This window comes from Pelodiscus sinensis, chromosome 13, assembly GCF_049634645.1.
Source record: "Pelodiscus sinensis isolate JC-2024 chromosome 13, ASM4963464v1, whole genome shotgun sequence".
Classification (NCBI taxonomy): Eukaryota; Metazoa; Chordata; order Testudines; family Trionychidae; genus Pelodiscus; species Pelodiscus sinensis.
The window spans coordinates 46,830,152-46,853,554 of NC_134723.1; the positions used below are offsets into that span (position 1 = coordinate 46,830,152).

The 23,403-nt window shown below is 49.5% G+C and overlaps 1 protein-coding gene across 5 annotated transcripts in view; it reads right to left on the reverse strand.

Moving 5' to 3' along the window:
* Window positions 1–941: 941 nt before the first annotated feature.
* The window catches only part of PLS3 (plastin 3), an 81,635-nt gene continuing 59,173 nt past the window's right edge, over window positions 942–23,403 (reverse strand). For 4 of the 5 annotated variants that reach the window (XM_075941179.1, XM_075941182.1, XM_075941181.1 and 1 more), the window contains exons 5-18: window positions 18,644–18,773; window positions 16,845–16,977; window positions 15,591–15,672; window positions 14,893–15,058; window positions 12,020–12,162; window positions 9,577–9,603; window positions 9,370–9,465; window positions 7,869–8,064; window positions 7,072–7,150; window positions 5,864–5,978; window positions 5,611–5,744; window positions 4,043–4,166; window positions 3,529–3,653; window positions 942–2,226 (exon numbers count right to left, since the gene is read on the reverse strand). In XM_075941179.1, coding sequence (XP_075797294.1) covers window positions 2,094–2,226; window positions 3,529–3,653; window positions 4,043–4,166; window positions 5,611–5,744; window positions 5,864–5,978; window positions 7,072–7,150; window positions 7,869–8,064; window positions 9,370–9,465; window positions 9,577–9,603; window positions 12,020–12,162; window positions 14,893–15,058; window positions 15,591–15,672; window positions 16,845–16,977; window positions 18,644–18,773 — 1,683 coding nt within the window. In that variant the 3' untranslated portion in view covers window positions 942–2,093. The remainder of the gene's footprint in view (window positions 2,227–3,528; window positions 3,654–4,042; window positions 4,167–5,610; window positions 5,745–5,863; window positions 5,979–7,071; window positions 7,151–7,868; window positions 8,065–9,369; window positions 9,466–9,576; window positions 9,604–12,019; window positions 12,163–14,892; window positions 15,059–15,590; window positions 15,673–16,844; window positions 16,978–18,643; window positions 18,774–23,403) is intronic. The other variant, XM_075941183.1, reaches the window with a different exon arrangement.

Genomic DNA, 23,403 nt, shown 5'->3' on the forward strand with positions numbered 1-23,403 from the left:
TTATTTATTTACAATTAAACCCCAAAGCGAGTCCAGCACGCCCTCTGGGTGGTTGTGAGTGGGGCAAAGGCTAATCCCCATGGAACGCACTCCTACGGAACAGACGCCAGTCACCTCTCTACGGAAAACCCGTGTGAAGGGCAGAGTGTCAGCAAAGGCGCCTTGCATATGTTCTCAATACATTTGCATGCAGGCCAGCCCTGTGGCGCGACATGCCAGTGACAGCATCTAGCCTCTGATGAAAGGTCAGTTTCCTTCCTCTTCTCAGGCCCCATAACACCTGGCTGCACGACCGGCTTCCGGCTGTTGCAGAACATGTGGGTGCTGGCGATGTGATAGCTCCACCAACCCCTGTGGGAAGTTAGACCCTGGCGCAGGCCAAGCAGCTACTTGGTGTTACCAGAGTCCAAATCCCAGGCTCCACTCCCCTTATTATTTGACCTTATTATGCCCTTTAGAAGGAGGTACTGCCTGACCTCAAAAAAAAAAAAAATCGGCATTTATCCAGCCTATGACCTATGAACTAGTCCTCCAATTCAAGAGGGTTCAGTGGCAGCTGTGACATCTCCAGAAGGCACCCTGAGGTGGAAGACAGCCACATAAGATTTCTAGTGGTTAGAGTCCTAAGCATCCTTTGTGGAACAGTTAAGGTGGATAAGGACACAAATGTTGGACAGGCCAGCATTCCTTATTTAAAGGTGACCAGCGAAAGGAACACACACCGTTATAACTAACAACGTTTTCACAAAGTAACTGGCTTGAGATGTCAACACGCCTTTCCTCCAACGCTACAGAGCCAAGGGGAGAGGTGGAAAACAGTATTTCTTATCCAGCTCCCAGAATGGATCAGCACAAACCATGGACGTAAGTAGAAAAATTGGATGATCAATAAGGTGAGACTGAGAAGCGTGAATCAGATTAAATATGCAGAGAGAGGCGCCTGCATTTAACCTTTTTTATTTCAACTAATGCTTTGCCACCTTATTACATCAGTTTGAATAGCTAAGAATAGCAGTATGATCTCAAAATATAGCAAACAGCTTGCCAAAGCAAGAGTACATCAACTCCTATGGATATAGCTCCTTTCTTCTTTGGTGACACCACTTTCTGTATAGTTGTAAAAAACAGTTTTACGTCTCGGCACTTTGCAGTTTGGTTTACCTTTGATTACCCTGCTGTGTGACACCTTTGCCTCTTCCCTTCTCAGCCACCCTGCAATGTTTTCTTGTTTTAGTTCCAACAGCAATTTAAATAAAAAAAAGTAACAGAAGTTTACATGCAGGTTCTGTAAAAATTATTTTGCAGGTGCACACAATTGAACCAAGATGCGTACAAAAATGCATTCATTTTCATTCTCAGATTTAAAGGATGCCAGCGGCATATTGTCTGATGTCACAAGATGTCCATTATTGCCAGAAAGGCAGAATTTTAGGGTGATATTCTCAAATATATTCTATCTTGAAAGACTTTTAAATAAAGGTAGCAAGAAAAAAACCCATTATGCTTTATTTGTAAAATAATCAAAATATCTGTTATTTGTATAAAAAAAGCACCATGCAGAGAGAATACTGCAGGAAGACCGATTTTCAGAAATACAATTTTCTCATTTAATCTTATAAATTGTGCTACAGATCCCAGCTGCTTCTGTAACTTTATGGTTGCAGAGACAAGGAACAAAAGCTCAAACCCAGAACATACAAGATTTGACCACAAGATGCAAGTTAAACAGTCTTTTAGATAGAAAGTGACATTTGGTTCTAATAAGATTCACGCCAAGCACCTTAGCACTCCACAGAAGAAAAACACCGAGTATCTGAGAACTAAGTCCAGTGCAGCATTCTAAGATGCTGGTCTGATATGAATGCATTTCCGTGAGCACTTGAAATCCAATGTCCATTCTGGGAAAAGAGCAAATCTGTTGGTTAACACTCCTCTCCCTGAGAATTTTGAGAATGTTCTAGTCTTGCAAAGCAAAACTGAGTCCTTGAAACGTCAACAGTTCTTAGGCCAACAGCATTTCATCCCGGACACAGCTGAGCTGCTAGTCATGCACTGGGGTGGCAGGCTGGGATTTTTGCACCCGTGTCAGAATCTTACACTTTCTTCATCCCTCTGCCCATCAAACAGGCAAACACGGTCATAACCATCTTTGGTTTCACCTCCACCAGGTCCTCTGGAAGGGCGTACACTCTGGCTCCAATTCTCCTAGCCATTGACACAGCATACCTAGCCGTCCGTCAAGAGAAATGAGCACATGTCAACATTTCACATCCCCTTCTGGCCGGACCTCGCTGGCCAAAAGCCCAGCCACTGCAACACGCAGTTTAAGGGGCTTTTAACTCTGGTTTCAAGGTGTGATTGCTTAGCTCTTGTAACCTCCACCAAGGTGGATTTGAACCTGGGACCTTGGGAGCTGACTATAGGAGCCTCTACCCTCTGAGCTAAAAGCCAGCTGGTTCCCAGCCTGTGCTGTAGAGGTCTCTTGATCTTAACTGTTGCAGTGGTCTAGGTGCCACTTGCATTGCTCAGTAACCACACTAAGGCTATGTCTACATGCGCGGCTTCTTGCGCGAGTAATATGCAAATGAGGCTAAGCATGGAATATCGCTAAGCCTCATCTGCATACCTAATGAGCCACCATTTTTTTTCAGAAGAGGCTCTTGCGCAAGAAGGAGTGTCTACACTGCCCCTTCTTGCGCAAGAAAAACCCTCTTGCACAACGCCGTTACACCCATTATTTTCAGGAAGAACAGCATTGTGCAAGAGGGTTTTTCTTGCACAAGAAGGGGCAGTGTAGACGCTCCTTCTTGCGCAAGAGCCTCTTCTGAAAAAAACAGTGGCTCATTAGGTATGCAAATGAGGCTCAGCGATATTCCACGTTTAGCCTCATTTGCATATTACTCATGCAAGAAGCCACGAGTGTAGACATAGCCTAGGCGTGTGGGTTACACTATCACAAGTAGATTTGCATATGCATTTGAATGTAGAGCAGCTGGTTTTGAAATGGCCTTACTACACAGAAATATCTGCTTATGCTATGAACGTTTCCTGGTATTTTGAACCTAGGACCATTCTACCAACAGTTGATAAAAAGTACAACACCTGTATCTTGAGTTATTCTTTACGGCTTTGTTCTACACTGCAGGGTTTTTGCGCAAGAAGCTTTTTGCGGAAGAGATCTTCTGCAAAAACTCCTTGTGCAAAAGAGCATCCACACCTCAAAAGCACATTGCACAAGTCACGTGCTTTTGTGCAAGACAGCGCCCACACTGCTTGGATGCACAAGGAAGCACTGATGGCCATTCACAGCACTTGTGCTTTTTCGGATAGGCTCTTTTGCGCAAAACCCCCCTGCGGAGCGTCCGCACCTGCCTTTTTGCGCAAGAGCCTCCTGACATGCAAAGTGGGACGTGTCCCGGGATGGCCCCAGTCTGGCAAAGGGCTGAGAACCAGGGTTTGGATCTCACGCATTTGTAGCATGAAGGTCCTGGCTATGAAACGCAGCATTCCTGCCCTACAGATACTTACATAGCATTATTCTGTTTGTCATCGTCCGACAAGGCACCCGTCTTTACAAGATCGTAGTTGATACAACCAGGCTGTATGGCATCAATTAAATCCACAACTGCCAAGCTAGAGCTGATGGTCTTGTCCTACAAGGATGAATGGTGGCATATAGTGAGGAGTCAACAAGTCTGGTTTCTGATTCCACAAGAGCAGAGCTGAACGTGGAGTGGGTAACAAACGCCAGGGTTTTTAGATAGTCACAGAATTGCCACCATCTACCAATCCTTAGGTCCCCCCCGCCCCCCGGGTCCTTTCCAGGCCGGTTACAATGCCCTGATACCAATATTACCGTGTGGAGCTGCAACTAAACGCTTCGACTGGGCTAAACAAACAGCGACCGGTTTGCAGGCAGCACATCTCCACCCATGTCCCTCTGCGGCCTGCGGAGGAGGCGCCCAGGTCTGTGGCGAACACTAACCCAGCGCACCACAGAGGAGAGGTCAGTCCCCTCCCCTTGGGAAAAGGAGCACGGTACCTTAAAGCTCTGAATGGAGCTAGACTTGCCAGCTTCTCTCAGCGTCCTGTTCACCCAACTGACTATGATGTCATCGTTGGCTTTCTGACCGTCCCCAAGGTCCTCGAGAACATTCAGGGTGTACCTGAGAAGGAGCAGGAGACAGGTCGTTACAAGCACAGGGGAGAGACTTCAGGGCTACAACCTAGGATCCAGCATGGGCGTGGGTGGCTACTGAGCCACGTAACCTACAACAGCAGGCCCGTCTTGGGAGTCCTGACTTCAGCCTCTGCTCCATGCTAGCTTGGGTGCATAAGAGGAAAGAAAGATTCTGCTGCCTGACTTCTTCTCAGCGTGCCCCACCACTTACGACACCACGAAAAATACCACGGAGCAGAGAACGGAGTCACGTGTTAAGCTGTGGGGTCACCACTAGTGCAGATGAAGAGAGCGACTGCATCGTTACCGACGTGCGTTCTCTCAGAGGGGTACCACACCTAACACACTGCTTTATTAGAAAGGCAGGTGCATATTTTAGAGCTAATCACAGACACGTAGGGCCAGCTCCTTGCACTGACCAGCCCTGACAAGTGTTTGTCTAACCCATTCGTCAAAACCGCCACCGAAAGGGATTCCACAACCTCTTGAAAGCCTGCTGCTTGTGCTCAGCCACCCGTAGAGCTAGAAACTTTTCCCTATTATCTAACCCAAAGCTCCCTCGCTGCAGATTAAACTCACTACTTCATGTTATCCGTGTCCCTTGAAGGGGGGAACTTGATTAGCTCTCTTTGCCCTTAACGCAGTTGAAGACTTAGAAGACCCTTTTTCAGTCTTACTGTTTTAAGACTAAACATGGCCAGTTTTTTTAAACCTTTCCTCGTAGATCAGATTACCTACATATTTTATCATTCTGGTTGCCCTCCTCTGGATACTAATTTTGTAGTTGTGCATTTGATATTTTCCTTCCTAAGTGGACTACTTTTGCATTTGTCTTTATTGAACTTCATCTTGTTGAATTCAGACCAATTCTCTAATTTGTCAGGGTCCTTTTGAATTCTGATCCTGTCCTTGAAAGAACTAGCAGCCCCTCCCAGATTGGTGTCCTGGGGGAATTAATACCTGAGTAAGCATACTCTCCACTCCAAGTTATTTATTAAAATATTGGCTGGATTACTGAATGCTAGTAAGTGACTTTGTAATAAATTCCTGGAAAATGGCTTTTAAACCAGCTCTACATGATCCTAGTAAGGTAGACTGGAAATGTGTATTGTACAGATAAAACAATCACGTAGATTTTGCCATTTAGTAAATAATTTGTCTTTAAGTTTTTCATTTTAGTGGAAAAATCCCACTTTATTTTATTCCTTTTCCCCTATAAGGGGTTGTAAAAAAGAAGAGACAGAAAGGGGGGAAAGCTTTTTAACCCCCATCATTTCATAACCAAACATTTCAAAGTTTCAAAAAGCTTTGAAGTTTGTTGCAGGTTTTCCACTTTCAGTTTCACCCATGGAAGGGGAGAGCGTGGGATATACCATGTCACACTCAAATCCCGCACGCCCAAAGTTCAGACATTTTAAATGAGCTGGTACCTCCTCATTAGCTGCCAGACTAAAGCAAGGGTCAGTGTTTGGTTTCCATCATTCAGGTCCTGTCCACCAATGCCCACCAGAGAGAATTTGGCTGGACTTTTCCCCAAATCCACTGCGTAGTTACAATTTTCTAGCTACATGCACAGAAAAAAAAAGAAGAAGAATTAGAAAGGTAGGTAAAACCAGCCTTCCAGATACTGTGCTACGTTTCTAATCCAGGCTTATTTTTCTTAAAGTATCCTAAAGTGCTCACCTTCTTCATGTTTGCACCGAGCTTGGGGTACGGTGGCCTGTTCACCTTATTCCAGTCTACAGGAACTTTGATCTTTTCATATAATTGTAATATTACCAGTGCATCTTGCAGATCACTAGGAGGGATTAGCATTGGTTAATCTGGGTGTCTGACTTTCCATAGGACACATCTAATGTTATGACCTATTATGCTATAACAGTGCACAAAAAATGCAATAACCACCACCTAGTAAAATATCAAACTCCTCCCCCTGACATAAGAACAGCCAGACTGGGTCAAACCAAGGTCCAGCCAGCCCAGTGTCCTGTCTGCCCACAGTGGCCAGTGCCAGATGTCCCAGAGGGAGTGAACAGAACAGGGAACCATCAAGTGATCCATCTCCTGTCACCCATTCCCAGCCTCTGACAAACTGCGACTAGGGACACCATCCCTGCCCATCGCCATTAAGGGCACTATCCTCCATGAATTTGTCTAGTTTTTTTTTTTTTTTTTTTTTGTAATCATGTTAAAGTCCTGGCTATCACAACATCCTCTGGCAGGGAGTTCCACAGGTTAACTGTGTGCTGCATGAAGAAATACTTCCTTTTGTTTGTTTTAATCTTGCTGCCTATTCATTTCATTTGGTGACCCCCTAGTTCTTGTGTTGTAGGAGGGAGTGTAACTTTTCCTTATTTTCTTTCTCTGCACCAGGCATGATATTTATAGACCTCTCTATCATATCCCCCCCTTAGGTGTCTCTTTTCCAAGATGAAAAGTCCCAGTCTTTTTCTCTATCCTCATATGGTAGCTGTTCCAAACCCCTCATCTTTAGTGTTGCCTTTTTCTGAACCTTTTCCAATTCCAAGTTTTTTGTTGTTTTTTTTTTAAGATGAGGTGACCATATCTATACATGGTATTCAAGATGTACACATACCATGGATTTATATAGAGGCAATATATTTTCTCTCTTATTCTCTATCCCTTTCTTAAAGATTCCCAACTTTCTGTTTGTTTGGTTTTTTTTTACTGCTGTTGCACACTGTCGCTCTTTCTCTAAAAATACCCACTCTCTGACTCCAAGATTTCTCCTGAGTGGTAACAGCGAATTTTGACCTCACCATTTTATACCCAGGGATTCTGTTTTTCTATGTGCATTCCTTTGCATTTATCCAAGTTGCATTCGAGTAAAAGCCAACTGCTCCAGTGGGAGAAAGATGAAGCCAACCTACCCGTACAGATGGTTTACGTGTGGATTCACACCAAGAGAGTTCATCCAGTTACGGAAGGTTCTTTCTTCACGTGTCTCCCCTACGTTAAAAGATGACAGATGTTATATGGCCTGTGCTGATACTGCTCTCCAATTCCACCCTTTGGGCACAGAGCATCCTACCTGCCCGCATAGAAGGATGTGCATGAGGTAGCTTATTTTTAAGGAGGGACAAAGAGCTTCCTCCATAACAATTTGTAAAGGACCAACTTGTAGGGGAGCCACCTGACCAGCTTTCTTCAGTGCTGAAAAACCGAAGTAGCATGGAGGAAGTGGCGCTGCAGGTCAGTAAATGGCTTATGAGGTCTGCACCCCCTGCCGCAGGCGTAACTCCCAGCCGTGAGAGATGGGCGTTGAGAACACGCAGCCCCGTGCTTTCAGCGATGTGTCCGAAAGCAAAATCTCAGTGTGCCAGGGAACCAATCTACACCCAGGCTCCTGCTTTCTCAGCCCCTCGGCACTCTATGGAGGGGGGGGGGTTTGAAAACACGCGACATGGGACTAAGTTCCAACTGCAGTGCGGAGCCTGTTCTCTCACCCCTCTACCAATGCACAAGAGTAGTCGGTCAGACATGCACGCTCCACGCCTCAAATCCATTGGCAACTGCTGAAAATAAAAGCCCCCAACTGCAGACTCTTTCAGTGCAGCCGCTCTGAAAGCCTGGCGGCTCAGCAGAATGCTAAAAGCCTTTTGTGGTGCACACATTTCCATTAGTTCTCCTCCTTCAAGCATCGTGACAGGAGAGAGGTTAGCATCACCTTCCAGTAGCGTCCAATCGATGTCCTGATTTTCCGGCTTGGTAAGTGCCGGATACTTATTGAATAGGTTTGCAACGAAGGCCAAGTTCAGTTTGGGGTTTCCACTGACTACGTCGGCAGGGGTAACAAACTGCCGGCAGCCCAGCCGGTCCGCCTGCTGAAGCATGTATTCTGCCCTCTTCAAGTCATCCTTCTCCTGTTGGGGGGACAGAAGCATGAATAACCAGCACGTCATCCAGGAACTTCTTCCTGGCCTCTGCCTTGCCTGGACTGAACACACAAGGCCACCTGCTTTCAGGAGGCCTGGGGCACTTATTATCCAGACTGACTAAAACCCAAGCAATGACTGAACATTGCAGTAATAAGCCATAGCGCTATGGGTACACCGGTCACCATTTACCTGCTTTGCCAGAAGGCCCCAGACTCCAGCTTTCCAGTAGCCAGCTAGAATAAGAATTAGAGCACACGATTCAACATGCTTGCAAATGTACCACCAGGCATAAGGCCGCTGAATTCGCAGATGTCGGATTTACTCCAGTTGTTGCACTGGCTGCTAATGCTCCAGTCTAAACACAGAGGCTGTGTCTACACTGGCGCGATCTTGCGCCAAAGCGGCCGCTCTTGCGCAAAAACTTGCTGCCCGTCTACACTGGCCGTGTGCTCTTGCGCAAGTAAACTGATGTTGTACTGTTTAAAATCAGGGCTTCTTGCGCAAGACGTATCATGCTCCCACTCAGGAATAAGCCCTTTTGTACAACTGTTCTTGTGCAAGAGGCCAGTGTAGACAGGAAACATGAATTTCTCGCACAAGAAAGCCCGATGGTTAAAATGGCCATCAGAGCTTTCTTGAGCAAGAGAGCGTCTGCACTGGCACGGATGCTCTTGTGCAAAAGCACATGGCAGTGTAGACGCGCTCTTGTGAAAGTTTTTGCGCAAGAAGCTGCCAGTGTAGACGTAGGCACCAGCATTTAGCTGTATGCAAGAAATGCATCTCTCTGTTTGCCCACTGATATTTTGTTTGTTCACAGTCCGATGGTCACCAGGGCCGTGTCCAGACTCGGGTTCTTTCGAAAAAAGTAGCCTTTTTTCGAAAGAACTTCCCCTGCGTCCAGACTCAAGCCGCGTTCTTTCGAAATAATTTCGAAAGAACGCGGCTTTTCTTTCGATGGCGGTAAACCTCGTTTCACGAGGAAGAACGCCTTCTTTCGAAAGTTCCTCTTTCGAAAGAAGGCGTTCTTCAATGTAAATAAGCCATCTTCGAAAGAGAGCATCCAGACTCGCTGGGTGCTCTCTTTCGAAAAAGCGGATTGCTCTTTCGAAAGATCCGCCTGCAGTCTAGACGCGATCTTTCGAAAGAGGCTCTTTCGAAAGAAGCCTGCAGTCTAGACATAGCCCAGGTGATTAAGAGGCCACAAGCAGACTGCCAGACCATACCCAGCATTCAGTTTTACAGCGCAAGGGCAAGGGGAAAGCCAACCAGACAGACTTACTGAATACTTACACTGAAACCAGACATGCTGATATCGATCTGCGGCTCGCCTTCCTTCTGCCCTTTGGGTGCAATTTGGTTGAGGAGATGGAAGTACGCTCTGGAATCCTGAAACGGAGCAAGCGGAACGTTCAGCTCTCCCGTGAGGCGCTGAACAGACTCTACCATTACCCTGAGACGCCTCTCAAGCGGGGCACTGAATAGGGTCAATGTCTGTACCTTTACGGAATCGCTGAAGTCAGCAAGCTGGACAGATAGGAAAGAGCAAAGAGGGAAAGAGCAGCACAGCAGAAGTCCCGGAGGCATGAGAGGAAAGAAGAACAAAGTTAGAAACATGAAGCCACTTTTAGAACCCCGAGCCAGCACTTAAACGACTTGTCGATATTTTACATCACTACAATCTGCAAAAGAAAAAGGGTAAGTCGAGGGCCTGGCCTTGACAACTGGCTGCAGAGATGCACTCAGCAGCCCATTTACATTCACCTCTCCAGTAGCTTGACTCCTGATGCCCATCTGCTATGTACTGGAGAGTTTGAGAGTCTGTCCAGGTGTGTCCATCTGTTCAAGAAATCCCCCTAAGCGGTAAGGGCTGGGACCACCCCATTCGGGAGGCAGCTTCCCCTCCCCTTAGCTTAAAGCAAGGTCGGGGTGGCTGTGTCCACAAAATGGGAGGTGCCTGGAAGGGGATTGGTTCTCATAAAACCATACAGAAGAGAGACAGACTCCCCAGGCAGGCGAAAGGACTGGCTGGGGGCGCGCCCTCACCCCAGTCCAGCACTGCCCCACCCCGAGCCTCCCACCCCCAGGGGCTGACGCTCCCCTCCCCCATCCCGATTTGTACAGGGACACTGCTGGCTGTTCCCCTTGGTCAGGGCGCGCAGGGAAAGTGCAGAGTTTGCTGCATCCCTCACTCTGGCTGGGGAGTGCAGGGGGCAGATGAATCTGGACCTGCCCCAGCCTGGGGACACGCACCCCTCCCCTGGCTGTGCCCACTGGAGCTGCAGCAGCCATGGAGAGGCATTTCTCACCTGGCCCCAAGCTGCTTGCAGTGAGAAAGGGCTGGGGTGTCCTCTTTCCCCCATCCCCCCAGGCAGTCTGCCTCCCTGTCCCCTCATCCCCAGCCCCTCCTCAAAGCACAGATTTAAATGAAGAAAACCAAAAAGCAATGAAGTTCGGGATCCAAGCAGCGGGTCTGTTACGAGGCAATTCCCGGATGTTTGGCACATCCTTCCCACCCCCAATCAAAGGGATCACTGTGCAGCGCCGTCAGCATCGCCAAAGGAAACCGGTGGGGAGAAGACAGCGTGTTGGTATTTTGCATACATGGGCCTGTAGGTTTTCTTGTGGCACCACATTTACACAACGCGGGTGTTTGGTTTTTCTCCTGAAGCAGATCCCAGACAAGATACGAGTTCAGCACGGTCACATGAAGGTTTGACGCCCGTTTTACAGATCTGTGCAGGTACAGACCTTTCATCCACTGGGAAGCAGGGCACATCACAGCCTGAGCTTGGGTTTCTTTCTCCTCTCTCTCTCTCCAAAAAACAGAACTAAAGCCCTTTTCCCTTACTGGCACCATGAAATGGTCCCATGAGATCCGACCAGCTGGGAGTCTGCACTGAGCAGAGCTCTTGGTGGAGTTTTTCTGATTTTGAAAACGAGGGGAAGAAATGAAAAGCTGATGCAACATTCTCTGTGCCCCCAACCAGCCTGAGGCATCGATTTCCTCCCCGCACTGAAGGAAACTTCCTTTAGGCAGAAGAAAGTTTAAAATATTTTACGAGTCCCATAAATCTCTTGCTTCTAACCCTGAGAATCACAGACATGTCATTGGATCCCAGGCATGCTTGGAGCCCCCCTTCCTCTATCAAGTTCATAAGTGACTCCCAGGATGGCTGATAGCTGAAAGGAAGCCACAAAATCAGCTGCTAGCATCCGAGTGGTGGCAAGGAGCCTGCTTTAGCACGTCGTCTCCTGTCTCCCCCCTCCCCGCCCATTTCAGCAGGTCCCGTGTGAAGACTACAGGACTTCATGTCTCTGCAGTTCCTCAGCCTGTGCCGCTCTAGGGAAAGGATCCGTATTTGCTAATAAGAGTTAGCCTTTCCACACAATTAACGAGCTTGCCCATGTCGAACTCCTTGAAACATTTTGTGAAAAGTTTCCCTATGGTGTTGGATCAGCTCTATCCAGTGCTTCCAAAAGACCCTTGAAAGCCCCTCCCACAGAAACCGTCTTGAGACTGTATCTTCGGGGCACACGAAAGCATCCTAGCTACTCACTGCTTCCCTGTTCGTGCAGTGAACACTCTTACGGGCGTCTGCCGCTTTTAAAGATGAAGGCATCCATAAAAACCAGCAGCACGCCAGCCTCAGTTTCACGGGTGGGTCATCAGGCCCCGACAGAGGGGGCCGGCGGAGGCTGGTCGTTACTTCTCTGCTGGCCGAGGACTGGCTCAGCTCTTACGCTGCGGTAGAGCAGCCCTGGTCCTGCAACCATTAACAGACGCGTCGCTGTGTTTGCAGGGTCAGGCCCTAGCTGGTTAACAATTGACATAAGCGTGCCGGAGAGAAGCAAGTACCGCCCCGTCAGCCACACACACTCCACCCAGCAACCTGGCTGAGATGCTCCTGCCCACTCCCGACAGACGCAGAACTCCCATTACCTTGATGTCAGAGCTGAAGTTATTGATTTTCTGCCACCCGGCATTTTCCAAGTGGAAGTTTGCCCATCTTAGCAGCAGTTCTTCTGGGGACAGTTTCATAAGATCCTCCAAGGTCTCCCCATCGCGAAGCAAGGCTGCCAATGCTAGCAGAAAACAGACGTGCATAAGTACAGGACAGGATTCGTTTGGAGAGAGACCCTCTTCCCCGTTACAGTTAGAACTGGCTGAAAATGTGGCCCAAACATATCCGGACAAAAAATGACTTTGATCAGATCAAAGCTTTTCTTCTAAGAATTTCCGAACCTGCCAACATGCCTAGGTTTTGCCAATAGACAAAAACATTTCCAAATATTCAATATAAATATTTTCGAGAAGCGACGCTCCCCTCACCCCGAAAATACTTTGTAGCTCAGCTCCAGTTGCAAGGCTCCAGGTTGAGGCAGTTTGATTGGCCTGTTTGGTACAAGCCCTTCCATTTTACAACCACAAATACGCCACCGGGGCGTGGATCGGGAAAGCCTGTTCCCAAGTGCTACTCATGTTGTAGCAAAGGGAGAAGGGGCAGGTAATAAAAAGGAAACCAGAGTTGCACACAAGCATTGGGATGACACGGTTAGTCCACAAGGATCCTGGAGTTTGCTGAATGGTGAAACCGCTTGTCCTAATGAATCTGGCAGTTAACATAAGAACATAAGAACGGCCGTACTGGGTCAGACCAAAGGTCCTTCTAGCCCAGTATCCTGTCTACCGACAGTGGCCAGCACCAGGTGCCCTGGAGGGGGTGGACCGAAGACAACGATCAAGCGATTTGTCTCCTGCTATCCCTCCAGCCTCTGACAAACAGAGGCCAGGGACACCATTTTATCCCCTGGCTAATAGCCTTTTATGGACCTAACCTCCATGAAATTATCTAGCTTCTCTTTAAACTCTGTTATAGTCCTAGCCCTCACAGCCTCCTCTGGCAAGGAGTTCCACAGGTTGACTACACGCTGTGTGAAGAAGAACTTTCTTTTATTAGTTTTAAACCTGCCACCCATTAATTTCATTTGGTGTCCTCTAGTTCTTCTATTATGGGAACTAATAAATAACTTTTCTTTATTCACCCTCTGCACACCACCCATGATTTTATAGACCTCTATCATATCCCCCCTCAGTCTCCTCTTTTCTAAACTGAGAAGTCCCAGTTGCTTTAACCTCTCCTCATATGGGACCCGTTCCAAACCCCTAATCATTTTAGTTGCCCTTTTCTGAACCCTTTCCAAGGCCCAAATATCTTTTTTGAGGTGAGGAGACCACATCTGTACACAGTCGTGTGTGGCAGGCACCGTGCAGTATCACCCTGCTGTCGCTTGCAAGGGAAAGGAAAGCTGCTACCCTGTCAAATAATGCCGGGGGAACTCAGGTGGTTGAAGCACCACACAGAATTCTAGAACCAGAAGGGACCTCGCGAGGTCATTGAGTCCAGTCCCCTGCCCTCGCGGCAGGACCCAGCACGGTCTTGCCGACACCAACAGAGGATGTCTCCCTTCCTGGCACTAGCCTGACCCAATGTTGCCTCCCCTAGAAGAGCTGATGATGTCACAAGTCCAGGTGCCATAACCACCAGGCAGCCATAAATGTTGCTTGATTTTTAACAGCCAAGCCAGTTTCCAAATTATGGTTCCACAATTACAGCTTTTATTGTAGCCAGCTGGCTACATATTCAGTACACAAGATCGGTCTGGTAACAAACTTCAGCAGCTGGAGAGACGCCTCGTGCTTTAACAGAAGAGCGAGCTAACACGCTTGTTCTTTGGTGCCTGGCGGTTTAACTCAGGTTATAATCAGTGGCTGAATAATTATAGACCTGGTTGAATAATTTTCTTTTGATTTGACCCCGCCATCACTCCCCCAAAAAATAGCAAGAAAGAATCCGTTTTGGGAGGTTTGTGTCAAAAAGCGGGCAAAGTTTTAATTTAAAAAAAGCCCCTATGAAGTCTGAGAAAAGGTATGCTTTGTGCCAGCAGCAAGCATCGCACTGTAGTGCCCTGTGACGGGAGAACACATTCCTGCAGACACACAGCTACTTAATGGCATGTGTGTTCAGCGGTTCCCCCCTCCCAGTCAGACGGTGTCGTCGCTCAGAGAACACGTGGCCAGTCACACCTGTCGCTGTTTGCCTTGCCTGAGCTCCAGGTAGCCCCCCTGCAAGAAAACCTTGTCGCTACTGCTGCATCGGAAATGCAAACACACACACACACACACACACACACACACACACACACACACACACACACACTTCCAGTGCAGGCCCTCCAGCCTAGGCGAGCCAGCTCCAAAAAGTGCCAGGCGGGCTCAGGACCTCTGAGGCTAAGAACCCAAAAACGTGTCTTCACAATCGCAGTGATCCGTCGGAGGAGCCCTAGTGCAGAAGAGGGGAGGGGAGTAAGAGCAGGCTGGCTGGAGGAGAATGCGGCACGAAGGGCGTGTTGCTGAGAATGTGACCCACACACAGGCCTGCATAGGGAGAGGGGGCAGGAGGAGGGCAGCCGGCTTCAGCAGTGTTACCGAGCACATGCAGTACTAACCACGCAGCAAATCTAGGTGGGTATGTGATCCCGCCTCCTCCCCCGTGCCTCCCCTCTCCAAACACACACACACACACACACACACACACACACACACTAAGGAATGGCACTGAACTGAGTAATTTCAAGACTCACTCAGATGCCCCTCCTCCACACGGGGCAGCAATTGAAGTTTAGGCAGGGTGACGAGATGCCCCAATATTACGGGCTCTGTCCAATTACTCATCACCTCCACCCCAATTCACACTTGCTGCCTGGACATCCTAAGGTCAGGCTTGGCTACGACAATCACTGACAGCTTGTTACCTTCATTTCTGCTGAGCTCGATGTCGGCAAACAGGCCAATCTTAATGATCTGCCACAGCAGCCCCAGGACCAGATGGGGTTTCCCTTCCCTCAGGTCCTCCGCTCCAATATTGACCACATGGCACCCAATGGCGGAGGCGGAATTCAACGCCAAGTTCAAGTTTTCCTGTGAACAATACAGCGGCGTGAAACCCGAGTCCCCTCGCGTGGCATCGGCGCGGTTCAGACTGGCACGTCGTTAAATGTTCTATGGCACGCACAGCTCTGGAGTTTGGGTATTACAGCATGGATCGGTTTACGAGTTTGGGTATTACAGCATGGATCGGTTTACGAGTCTGGGTATTACAGCATGGATCGGTTTACGAGGCTGTGTGTTCTGATACAGATACAAATGCACGCCGACCTGCCTCCCTTCTGATAACAACAGAGGTACAGAGATTGCTCAGCACTCCAGTTTTAATAGAGTCTGCAAAGAGAGCCTGTGCAGTTTGGGCTATTAAGTCATTGCTACTGCTCTTAGGAATATTTACAGAACATTATCCTTTGCACTGAAGGCACAGCACAGAGATTCCTTTAAATTATTAAATACAATTAAAAGCGATCTCTGCTCTGGACTACAGTCCTTTACTAATCTTCCCTCCGAAACCCTGCATGATTTCCACCTTCGGAAGAGGTAATGGAAGTGTACTATACCATACCTGAATTATAAATGGTGTGAGCTTTTTCTTGTTGATTGCTCTTTCGTCAATTGTATCCGGGACAGAAAGATTGATCATTTTACTGACAAAGACAAAAACATTCAAACACCATTAAGCGTTTTATCCCAACACAAGTGGTTGCAAATAAACAAAAAATGCGATTTGATCGGATGCTTGGTACTCAGTTGTTTCAATAAAAGGGTTATATTGGTGACATCGAGAATGTATTTGTCATAGTTAAGCCTGATGAAACTTTAAACACAGTCACAGCCACCAGTGAATTAGACCAGTTGCTTGAGTACAAATACATGAATTATTCATAATACCATCAGCCATCTAGTAAGGACCCACTATTCAGCTGTAAATTCTAAGGTGAAGATTTGTTTTCTGCCAATGGAACCATGTCATGTGTTTCAGTAGACAGGAGAGCCCCTGCTAATATTAAACATGAATTCTGCAATGGAAACCCAGGCAGTACAAACATTAGGAAGAGGTGGCGTAGGAACCGAAATCACAACAGACTGAGAACGGGTTTTCCTACCACTCAGCATGTAGCGCAATGCTTCACGCATCTCCTGGACAGATGAACTGAAGCAGAGTTTCTGTTTTACATTATACATTAATTCCCCATTCAGGTGAGTCCTACTTCTAGATCACAGACGGGCAGGTGCCAAAACAAGACAGGTGAAGACATCACCCAACTGAAAACAGGCAATTTCCGCTGGAATACCATTTGGCTCCAGAGTTTCGCTTAGTCCTAGACTGGAGCCTAATCCAGGAGACCCTACTGCTAGACACGTTCATCCTTAGCCGCCGCGGAGGCTTGCAATAAGGGACGCAACAGAGCTTCGAGATGCAGGGGCGTTAGGAAAGTGGCCTGAGATCAACACATCCTTCCACCGGTCCCGGTCAGACATTTCTGTGCAGTCGTGAGGGCAGCTGGCTGCTTGTAGGGCTGCCTTTTCCCAAGTCACTGTAACAGCAGGAGTTCGTGCCAAGCTCAATTTTGCTAATACACGATCCAAGCCTATGGGGGAGGGGGGGAGGGGAGGGGTAGGGAGTGGTACCCTTCAAGCCCAAAGAGGGCGAGAGCCCACATCCAACTAGCCCCAAAGCCAAAGCACACCCTTGCACCGACAGCCCGAAGTGACTGCGTGCCTCTCCTCTGAAGTGGACAGAGGGTCAGAAAAGCATGCTGGATCGAAGAGCCAAGTCCCAGCGATAGGACTTTATAGGAAACTGACTACAACTTACCAGAGTACAATCCCATCTCCAACAGCCTTGAACAGGTCATCGGTGTTTGGGTTCATTGGGATGACATGCCTGCAGTCGGGATCGTTTTCCAGGGCCTTGTTTATCCAGTTCACAAAGGCATATTTCTCTTCCTCTAAAACGAGTGCAGTCATAAAGCACAAGCAGCGTTTTACAGCCTAGCACACATTTGAACAGCACACTGGAATTATCCCACAACATTTTCATTTTACTGGCCACGTAGCTTAATCTGTGCCAGGCCCTGCCAGGACTCTACCCGAGCACCTCGGGGCTTGCTGCGGAAGTTACGAGTGTAAAACAACAACATGAGCCCTGACACCTAATTGCTTGAGCCTCTGCACCTTTGTCATTACTAACTAAGCACTGATTGGTCCTCAAATTCAGAGGGGTTTTTTGTACTCCGTAGTAGGGGAATTTTCAATTACAATACAGCACACAGCGTAGTACTCACTGGGCTGACTACAGTCAAATGCAACGCGACGACATCAGCCGACTGAAATCTCTACGCCGGGGTGGGCAACCTTTTCAAACTAAGGAGCCAAGCTACATCCAAACCACAACACTGGTCAGCAAAGTGCCTCTAAGAATGCCCATTGGCAGGGCTCAACAAATAGTACAATCTCCTCACCCGTGGCGAATAGATTGCAACCCGGAAGAGCCGGGTTTGGCAGCTGCCGAGCGGGGCTCACCGCGGTTCGGCGAGCCCTGTCCATTGGCATGACTGAAAACGCACAACTTAATATTATTGGTAAGTGACGTGATGATTAACAGCAGCATAAATGAAAGACTGTACGTGCAGACTGTATCGAATGGGACTTCCGCTGCAGCATCTTTGCACGTTTCTTTGACGTTTACATCGTAACTCATCAAATCCAGCTTCACGCCCCCATTCAGGCTGCCTTCTGTCAGTCTGGCAGGGGATGTGGGGGTGCAGGAGTCGGGGCTGAGGTGTATGAGGGGCTCAGGGCAGGGGGTTAGAGTGTGTGGGAGGTGCAGGAGGCAGGGCACAGGGGGTGGGCAGTGGATTATGTGGGGAGGACCAGCAGCAGTGGCTGGACAAGGGCTGAGCCAGGATCACCACAGCCGGATCATGGCCTCCCCTCCTACCCATGCAGCAGCGGCGGCCAGGGGGGCACCAGCCCTTCCTGCAGCCAGATGGGGGCTGCCCAAGGATCAGGGCCGGGATGCTGCCTGATTGGGAGGAGCTACACAGCAGCCCCAGCCCCAGCCCCGTCCACCACGTGGCCTGTTGTGGGAGCACTGTGGCGGCAGCACTGTGGCCCGGGCAGTGCTCAGGGCTGACTGCCCTCAGCCCTGCTCCTTCTGGGGAGGGTGAGGTGCCTGCATCCCTCCACTTTGCCCTGGGGCCCGTGGCCCTGCTGGGTACAGGGGGTCTGTCCAGGAGGGAGGGTGCAGGAGCTGGCTGGGGTCCTGGGGATGCGGGTCTGGGGAACACCACCTCCTGAGGCGCCTATTGACAGCAATGTGACCGGGGGGGAGCCTGGAATTTTTGAATGAATTTTTTATTTGGGGTTCTGACCCGAGCCATATTTGGCTGGCGAGCCAGAGGGAGCTGAGCCCTGCTCTGGGAAGACACGTCTGTGCAGGTATGTGGACACACTGAAGTTAAACGGAACTAACGGACGTCACTCGATATTTAATTTGCTCTTCTTTCAATCTCACTGGTCATGAGAAAAGCGTGAGCTTGGTTTCTATTCATTACACTTGCTAATTGGCGGGTTTGGTTTGTTGACGCATTCCAGCGTCAGAGAAGTAAATACCTGAGTAAGAGTGCTGAGTGCCTTCGCTGGAGAGCTCCGACGTTCCGCCGATAGCACAAATTCCCTCTTTCCTGTTGATGGCTTTTCTGAACGTTTTAGCAATATCGCTGCTTTTCAGCTCTTGGAAAATCTACAGTTCAGAAAGTTTTGTTCAGACAAACGTTTATTTTTATAAACCAGAAAACACACGTTCAAAGCAAACTTTGCAGTGTAATCAGTGAACACAGAAGACTGGCCTAGCAAAATAATGCGGGGTTCAAACTCACGATGGAGGAAAGCAATGCGGTTCCATTCGAGTTACTTAAATTGCATAAGCACCTGCTCCAATGGAAGCCTGAAGAAGCCAGTCACTTGCATACATTTGTTATTTGAGTTTTGCTTCAAGAAGCAACCACACAAACTCCGAATTCTGCGGTCTGGAAGTAGACATGCAGTCTCTAGGTGAGCCAACAAATTCAGAAAGCTGTTGTGCAATTTTAACCAGTGTGTGCAAGTGGGACAGCTTGTCTTTAGTTCATACAGATGTGCCTGTCTACACGCCCCACTGAAGACAAAAATCAGACGGTTTGAAGCACGCGTGCAAGTGTAAAATATTCCATCTTTCAGAGGGACTGCAGCGGTGACTGTCCACTCGTAGCGGGCTATTGCTATGTAACAAACCTGTCAATAGTCCAGAGCAATATATACCCTGTACGTTTGAGTCTGAGAACCTTCCGCATGGAAAAAGCTTGTGCGGGGGTTTCTTTGCAGATATTAATGCATTGTCCGGTGAGCTGGGTGATTACAAGGAAAGAAACATCGCACTATTTAAACATCAAGTCTCAGAGCTGCCGCTGCCTGTAACTCCCGGAGCCTAATCAGCTGTCCACACCTCCACCAGCTCAGCACTTTGCTTTCCTCTTGCCCGTGCCTGCTGAGCCCCAGACGAGTCTGCTCCTCCCTTTGGGCTCTCAGCGATCTCAGCAGCACGCCTTGTATCTGCCTACGTGAGCCTCAGCCAGCTCCGTGGAGCCCGGGCCATCGGCAAGTCCTTCTGTTTACTGAAAGCGGAGCCATTGGTTCCAGGCACTGCGCCACGGAGCAACGCTCGCCACGCAGGACAGCTTTGCCTCCTTCCCTGTGGCGTTCAAACTGCACAGGGTCCGCCGGCCTTTCCTTTTCCTCTTTCTGCGGTTCCCGGGCACACATCCCCCCGCCCCGCAGTAACGCTGCCCGCTCGGCTTCTCTCGGGCATCACATGGGCGCCGGATAAGCCTCCCTTTCTTGTACAGTCGGGGCTGTTCCCGGGGTGGCAGAGCAGCAGTACTGGTCGCATGCCAGAGGAAGTCGGCCACAGCCCGGCTAATTCGAAGCTACGGCGTCCCCCGGTGCCCTACGCTGGGCAACACAGATGAACCGAGAGGGCAGCAGCCCAGACCCCTGTGGGCATTTCAAACTCGCCCAGAATCTCAGCTTCAGTCTAATGTTGGTGTGGAGCTGGTAGCAACCCCGCAGCCTGGCTGAGTGCTTCAGCCTTCCCCAGCCAGCACCGAACGCCAGTCCGAGAGCCAGGGTCTGGCAGGAGCTCAGGAGGTGGCAGGCCACCTCTCCCAAAGCCCCGAGGGCTGGGACTCTTGGAGAGGCAGCGGAGACGGAGCGCATTTTAACAGGCGGCAGTGCGCTGTCAGAACACCCTACCCCGCCAGACCCTGCGGACGGGTCTGCCCTCTGCCCTCACCGAGGGGCGCCTGCACCCTTCTTTGCATCGCTCTCCACCTCACGTCGGTGGCACCCAGGGCCCGGCCCTCAGCACGGGAGAGGCGCCGAGTCAGCTGAGCACCAGACGCTATGCAGAACCAGCCCCGCATGCCACCAGGACGGGATCGCGCCAAGGCGGCAGGAAGCACCCGTCCCCTCTCCCTCCCACGCCCCAGGCTCGACAGGGCTCGCGGGGAGTTGGCACCGCTCTTCTTTTCTCTACAGATTTGGAACCGGGCAGCCGCAGGCAGCCAGACGACCCAAACCAGCCCTTCTACATCCTCTTTTATAAGCCCCGCCCTTCAGACGGCCATCGGCCACACGCCTCTCAAAAGCAACCAACCGCCGCTGACTAGAGGAATGACTTGCACTTTAGTAAGTTACCTGGCTGTTTGGTTTTATTTTCATGACCAGTTAACGAGCTGCTCCGTTATCCAACTGCTGACATCACTCAAATGAACAAGGCTCACCAACCCTTCGTTTTAAGGCCTCTCTGTAGGCAATGCAATTTTGGTCAACCGCAACTAAATCTTCCTCCTCCTCCATGTTATTTATTCAAGTAATTACACTGACGCTGTCACACCCACTCTTCCTACAGTTTGATAAATAAACTTTCAGAGAACTGTTCCTAACTCTGATGGCCTCCCCACAGAGGTTAGCTGCCGGTAGGAGACCTCCATGTTATTAACATACAGCCTTTGCATTTTGCAAGAATATTAAATGTTTCACGTAGGTGGAGGCGAGTCTTTTAAACTGTGCTTGGGTGCAAGTTAGTGCAAGCTGGCCTCTGGAGCATGCACCCAACATGCAAGTGCTCACAAACTGGAAACAAACTCCAACTTACTATTCAGCTCCGAACTCAAGAGTTCAGAGGGTCTGGAAATAACCGAGGAACAAAAAGGTGAAGCTAAGTTCAAGAAATGAAGCAAAGTAGCACGTAAAAACAGCTCTCCTCGTCATCACGCCATACATTCCACGGCGTGGCTGTCACGTCGCTGTCCGATCTCCAGCTCATCTGAGGAAGTGGGTCTTTCCCACGGAAGCTCATGATACTATAGATTCGTGTTGGTCTCTAAGGTACCACAGGACGGCTCGTTTTTAACGTTACAGACTCCCACGGTGACCCCTCTGAGAATCGCTCTGAGTGCAAAGGCGCTACAGGGACACATTCGACCAATCTTTCAGGGAAAAAGCAAGCCTTTGCCAGAAATACCAGATTTCTCTTGAACCAGCGTTAGAGTCAAAGGCCGGATCAGACTAACCCGTAGAAATTATCCCTAAGTGTACCGTATAAACCCCTCTCCACCCTCATCTGTAGCAGAGAAGATTCTCAATAATCTACACTCCCGCGGTAAGAAACTTTCCCTTCCTTCTGCGCCCCACAAGCACTAGCTAGCCACGACCCAGGAATGAGGACAGGCCTTACATCAGGGGTGGGCAAAAGGGGCCAGATCTGCCCACAGAGGCCGCCAAGTGGGTTGATCCGGCCCACAGAGGCCCCCCCCCCCGCCGCTCCCCGCCCCCAGGCTGATCAGTGTGCGGCACTTAGAAGCGGTCCCGATTGGCCTGGGCGCAGGGGGAGTGCGAAGTCTCCTCCTGCCCTGCAAGGGGCACATGGTGTTTAGAGTCATCCGCCAGCTACTGCTCAGCTGGCGGGCGACTAAGCGTGACGCCCCCTTGCAGGGCGGGGCAGGGAGCAAGAGATTTTGCATGCTCCCCCTCCCCAGGCCCGGATTGACTTGGGGGCAGGGGCAGAACACGGAAAGTCTCCTCCCATCGCCAAGGGCACAGGTGCCTTAGAGGGAACCACCAGCTGTTCCGAACACCTGGCAGTTGTTGGGGTGGGGGGGGGGGGCGCAAAGATTTCACAGGCTCCCTTAGACCAATCAGGGTGAGTGGGTGGGGAAGCACAGACGTGTCCTGGCCCCGCCCCTCCTGGGGCAGCCCAGTGCCACGCCAAACATTTCTGAAGTGGACCCTGGTCAAAAATTCTCGCCCACGCCGACGTAGGGCCGATGTACACTCGAAGGCTGTGACTGCGCGCTACGCTGCTGTTGTGCTTCACTGCAGACATTCCCTCCGATCTAAACAGGTATTCTCCTGCCGGCACAGGTAATCCCCTCCCGGAGGGGCCGTGGCTAAGGGGTATGTAGCTGACCGGTACAGTTACCAGTTAACCGGCCCTCACCAGGGAACTCCTCGGGTGGCCAGTTGCGTCGGGACAGAACAACCCAGGCCATGGAGGGGCCCACAGGCCAAGTGGCAGGACCCCACGGCTGCAGGAGGACCGGCAGTGGGACCCCACGGCCATGGGTGGACTGGGCAGCAGGCCCAGAGTTTAAATAGTTACTATAATAACAGCCCTAGTCAAGGGAAGAACTCTTCCTTTAACTCAGCGCTGTCTACGTGGGGAGTGAAGTCGGCTTGCCTAAAGGCGCAGAGGTGTGGATTTTTCACACCCCTACTCAACATAGTTATGCCGACCTAATTTTCTAGGGGAGGCCAGGCCTTCGTGAGCCGTGAAGTGGCGGCAGTTCACACGTCTCATCACATCAGCTGTGGCTTGGCTTGGGGATCTGAAGTGTCTGGAAGGATCCAGTGGATTTCAAATCAGTCTCCTTTGAGGTTTGAGGAGTCAAAGAACTTTTGCCTCTTCTCAGAAAACAAGTCACCCTAGAGAAGAACGACCCTTCAGTCTCTCTAACGGAGTGGATACAAATCAATGGATTTAACTTTTTTTAATCAAACGTTTTATTTAAATCTGATTTTTTTGATAAAATGCTTTTTGAGGAAAACACCCATATAAACATAGTTTGAATTAAACTACAGCATAGCTCAAAGATACCTCATCATGGAATAGGGATTATAAATTCTAATTCATGTCCTGTTGAAGAGAAGTTTTGTAACTGAGTTCTAATAGTTCATGGATTAGGGACCCAATCTTATGGGGTTCCAGAGGCATCTGTATAGATGATTAAATTTAATCTTTCTATCAGCCCAATGGGACTTAGTGCTCAGTCTAG